The sequence below is a fragment of the Salvia hispanica genome, chromosome 3, assembly GCF_029641045.1.
Source record: "Salvia hispanica isolate PSC_SH4W2 chromosome 3, Shi_PSC_v1, whole genome shotgun sequence".
Taxonomy (NCBI): domain Eukaryota; kingdom Viridiplantae; phylum Streptophyta; class Magnoliopsida; order Lamiales; family Lamiaceae; genus Salvia; species Salvia hispanica.
The window spans coordinates 18,894,070-18,897,892 of NC_142694.1; the positions used below are offsets into that span (position 1 = coordinate 18,894,070).

The following is a 3,823-nucleotide window of genomic DNA, read 5'->3' on the forward strand; positions in this document are numbered from 1 at the left end:
AAGGAGTATAGTAGTGGTTGTAGTACCTCTGCATATTACAAATCCACTCGACGACGTTCGCACCATCGAAACGAGGAGCATCAAAACGAGGGCGAGATAAGGCACTGGGCACCATTCCTGTAGGTGGCTGTGTGAGCGACGGAGGCAATCTCCACCCGCTCGTGTCCGAAGGAAAAGCAGGTGAGTCAGGCAGTTCGATCGTAGTTTTGTTGCTTGCGTAACCTTCATCAAAATTTGGGTCAAAATAATGTTTGACTGCTATCAAAAAATCATTCCAATCCTTTCCCGTGTTGTTTTCCTTCCAATATGTTGCCCAATCGGACGCCGGTGGGTCAAATAAAAACGTGACAAGATAGAGACGATCAGATTCTGGAGTATAAGAGTGATTAAAGTACCTCTGGATCTTGTGAATCCAATTAGAAGCATCCTCACCTGTGAAACGAGGCGGGTCCATGCGGTGGCGGAGAATGGACTCCCGATCGATGGTCGTCGGGGCGGTAGTCCGAGACGGCGGTGGTCTCCACACATGCTTCGCCGTCGGCGTCTCCGTAACCAGGGGGTCTGGCGGTTCTTTATGTTTATCTGCTGTGGTGTTTCTGCCAGAAGCTAGGATTTCTAGCTTCCTAAACCTTGAATCAGAACCAAAAAACGTTGGCGAGGGAGGCGGCTTTGAAACCATTGAACCTGGTGCCATGGCTACCGTGTGTTGAGGGAGAAGAGTAGTCAATGGAAGCACCAATTGATAGGGTTTAAGTTCCCTATCGAGAGGTTTGTAGAGCACACGAAGATTTAACGGAGCAAAAGAGATAATCCCTAGTTGAAGTTCTAGGGTTTTGAAACAAGAATGAGAAAAGAAGTATTTTATTTCTTAATTCTCAATGATTTAATTATCTATGGGATTCTAGTATTTATAGAATCCTCAACCCTAGACGGTTCGACCTTCCTAGTTCGTCTCGGGAAAGAACCGACAAGAAAACCCGAGGATATCCTAACCTAAACCCAACGATATCTTGCAAGGCAAGATATCAAAAAGATTACAAAATATTACGTGAATTAAATAAAGAAAAATAAGTCTAACTATGGAAATTGAAATAAACTAAAGATACGCAAGGATTTGCATGGATCTTCACTTCTTTGGGCGTGAATGGGTCGTGATTGGGGCAAGCTCGGCGCGGTCGGGCTGCTCATTCATCGCCAGGTTTGCTGTAGGGTTCAAGTCCCTATCACCCTGCTTCTTCATCATCATCTTCTTCAATTTGCAGCAATCATGAATTCTACACTCCATTAACACACTTCGACATCCCATTCCTACAATCCGATCCCACACAAAGACTCATCTTCTTCGACTTCCCCTGCTCAAACCTCCATTTCCATCAAAACATTCTCCCCTCCTTGAAAATTTCTCTCTCCCTCACTCTCACACACTTCCTCCCACTCGCCGGAAACGTAGTCCTCCCCTTGAACTCCGGCACTCCCGCCATCCGCTGCGCCTCCGATGATTCCGTTTCTCTAATTATAGCTCAATCCGATCAAAATCTTCACTATCTCACTTCACACAATCAGCGAATCGCTGATCACTTCTACGAATGCGTCCCCGAGCTTCCTCTTGCAACTCGATGCACCTACTCCGTCGTCTTCCCCGTGATCGCTCTTCAGATCACGCTGTTTGCAGGCCAGGGAATCTGCATCGGCATCACCAATCATCACGCCGTCGCCGATGGGAGCAGCATCGTTAATTTTGTTAAGTCGTGGGGCTGTGCGAACAGATCTGGAGACGGTGAAGCATTTCATCAAGCAGTGGCTAGGCATTTGCCGGTTTTCGATCGTAATTTGGTTGTAGATCATGGAAAATTAGATTCAATCGCTTGGAAATTCGTCAGAAACCGAAATCCGAATCTCGATTTCTCACCATCTCTGGTGGAATTTCCGATCAACAGAGTCCGTTCAACTCTTCTCCTCACAAAAAATCAAGTCCAAAACCTCAAAAATCATGTCTACGCCAACACGCCTAATTCACGCGACGTTTCATCCTTCACGGTAATTTCTGCCTACGCTTGGATCTGCGCAATGAGGTCGGCGGCTTCTTCCGACGACGACAAGTCAGAGATCGTATATTTCTCCTTCGCCGCAGACTGCCGCGGACGGCTGAATCCGCCGCTGCCGGAATCATACTTGGGAAATTGCCTAGTTTTCATACGTGCAGGAGCGCGGCGTGGATCGCTGAAGAAGAAGGGCGGATTTCTGATTGCTGCGGAGAGCATACGAGAAGCGACTCGAAGGATTTTGCAGAGTGATCGTGGAGTGGTGGAGAGTGCAGATTGGCCGCTGGATTTCAGGAAAAATAGTGGGCAGTGTGTGGTATCGGTGGCTGGATCGCCGAGATTCGATGTTTACGAAGCTGATTTCGGGTGGGGGAAGCCGAGGAAGCAGGAATTCGTGCATCTTGATCGGCAGAGATCGATTTCCCTCTGCAAATCTAGAGATTTTGAGGGTGCATTTGAGATTGGGCTGTCGAGGAACAAGGCTGAAATGGATATTTTTGAACGTGTTTTTGGTGAACCAAACTTGACCTTAGAGTAGGGTACCAATCGATTTTATTGTTCTTCTTTCCTTTTCAATGACAAAAAATGTTAGATTTAGGTTAGAGCATTAGCAATGGAGGGCCGATAGGAGAGTCTTCCCATCGGCCTCCATCGCCCCACCATAGTGGAAAAGGGGCCGCCGTGCGCCCCCTCTCTCTCTCCCCTATATGGCCGATACATCGGCTCTAGCCGATGAGAAGGGCCAACCTCCCCTCCCATATTAATATTTTATTTTTGGTTCTTATTTATTTAATTTGACATCATATTAAATATAGAAGTGCTAAAAAATTAAAATAAAATGGTGATGATGTGGAAATGAAATGGAATGGGAGGGCCCTTCCATTGCAGGGAGATAGGCCCTTTGGACAAATGTTGATGTGGAATGGGAGGGCCAACCATTGCTAATGCTCTTAGGGGTGGCAAAATGGGTAGCGGGTAACGAATAATTCCCATCTCGACCCGTTACCCGCCGGATATCGGGTACCCGCTACCCGATGATAACGGGAAATGGGGCGGGATCGGGTAGTGTGTTTAGAGTTTTGCGGGTAACGGGTATACCCACTACCCGCGCGGGTATACCAGTTAATCTCGATAATACCCGTTATCATTAGTACTAGCCATATACCATCTATTAATACTCCATCCGTTGATTCCGTTCCATATTAATAGAAGCGATTCAAATAGTTATAGTGGAGAAAAAAGTAAATAGTTAAATAATAATAGTCATATAAGCACTCATTTTAAAAAATTAAAAATAAATAGTTAAATTGAAGAAAAAGTAAAGTAAGAGATATAATAACGTAGAGAAGTGTAGTTATATTATTATTTTTTAAAATGAGTGAAGAAAATGAAACGCCTCTATTAACGCGGAACAATAAGAGTACTTTATATAATCTAAGAGTTCTTTCGAAACATTTTTCATATTCCAACGAACATACAATTGAAAACTCACCGGAATTAGAGTGTCACCCTCACTTTTATTCTCAATAAGTTTATCATCGATATCAATAAAATAAATTAGAGAACATTGACTACTATTATGGTTTTTAAATTTTTTATTAAAGTTTTGGGTCAGGTACAGATACCCGCAATGTCGGATACGGAATAACCAACACGAGTATCGAAATCCCGGTATATCACGGAGCGGATATTCGGACAATAAATTTGGCTAAAATCGGATATGGATACCCGACTTACCTCGGATATGGATACCCGACTTACCGAGTGCGGATACCCGCGAA

General features: G+C 44.7%; 1 protein-coding gene across 1 annotated transcript; it reads left to right on the plus strand.

Moving 5' to 3' along the window:
- Nucleotides 1-692: 692 nt before the first annotated feature.
- On the plus strand, nucleotides 693-2,580 carry LOC125209451 (malonyl-coenzyme:anthocyanin 5-O-glucoside-6'''-O-malonyltransferase-like). The gene is made up of 2 exons (XM_089066426.1): nucleotides 693-701; nucleotides 1,210-2,580. Exons 1-2 carry the CDS (start codon nucleotides 693-695, stop codon nucleotides 2,578-2,580), a joined length of 1,380 nt encoding a protein of 459 aa, XP_088922552.1.
- The last annotated feature ends 1,243 nt before the right edge of the window (nucleotides 2,581-3,823 follow it).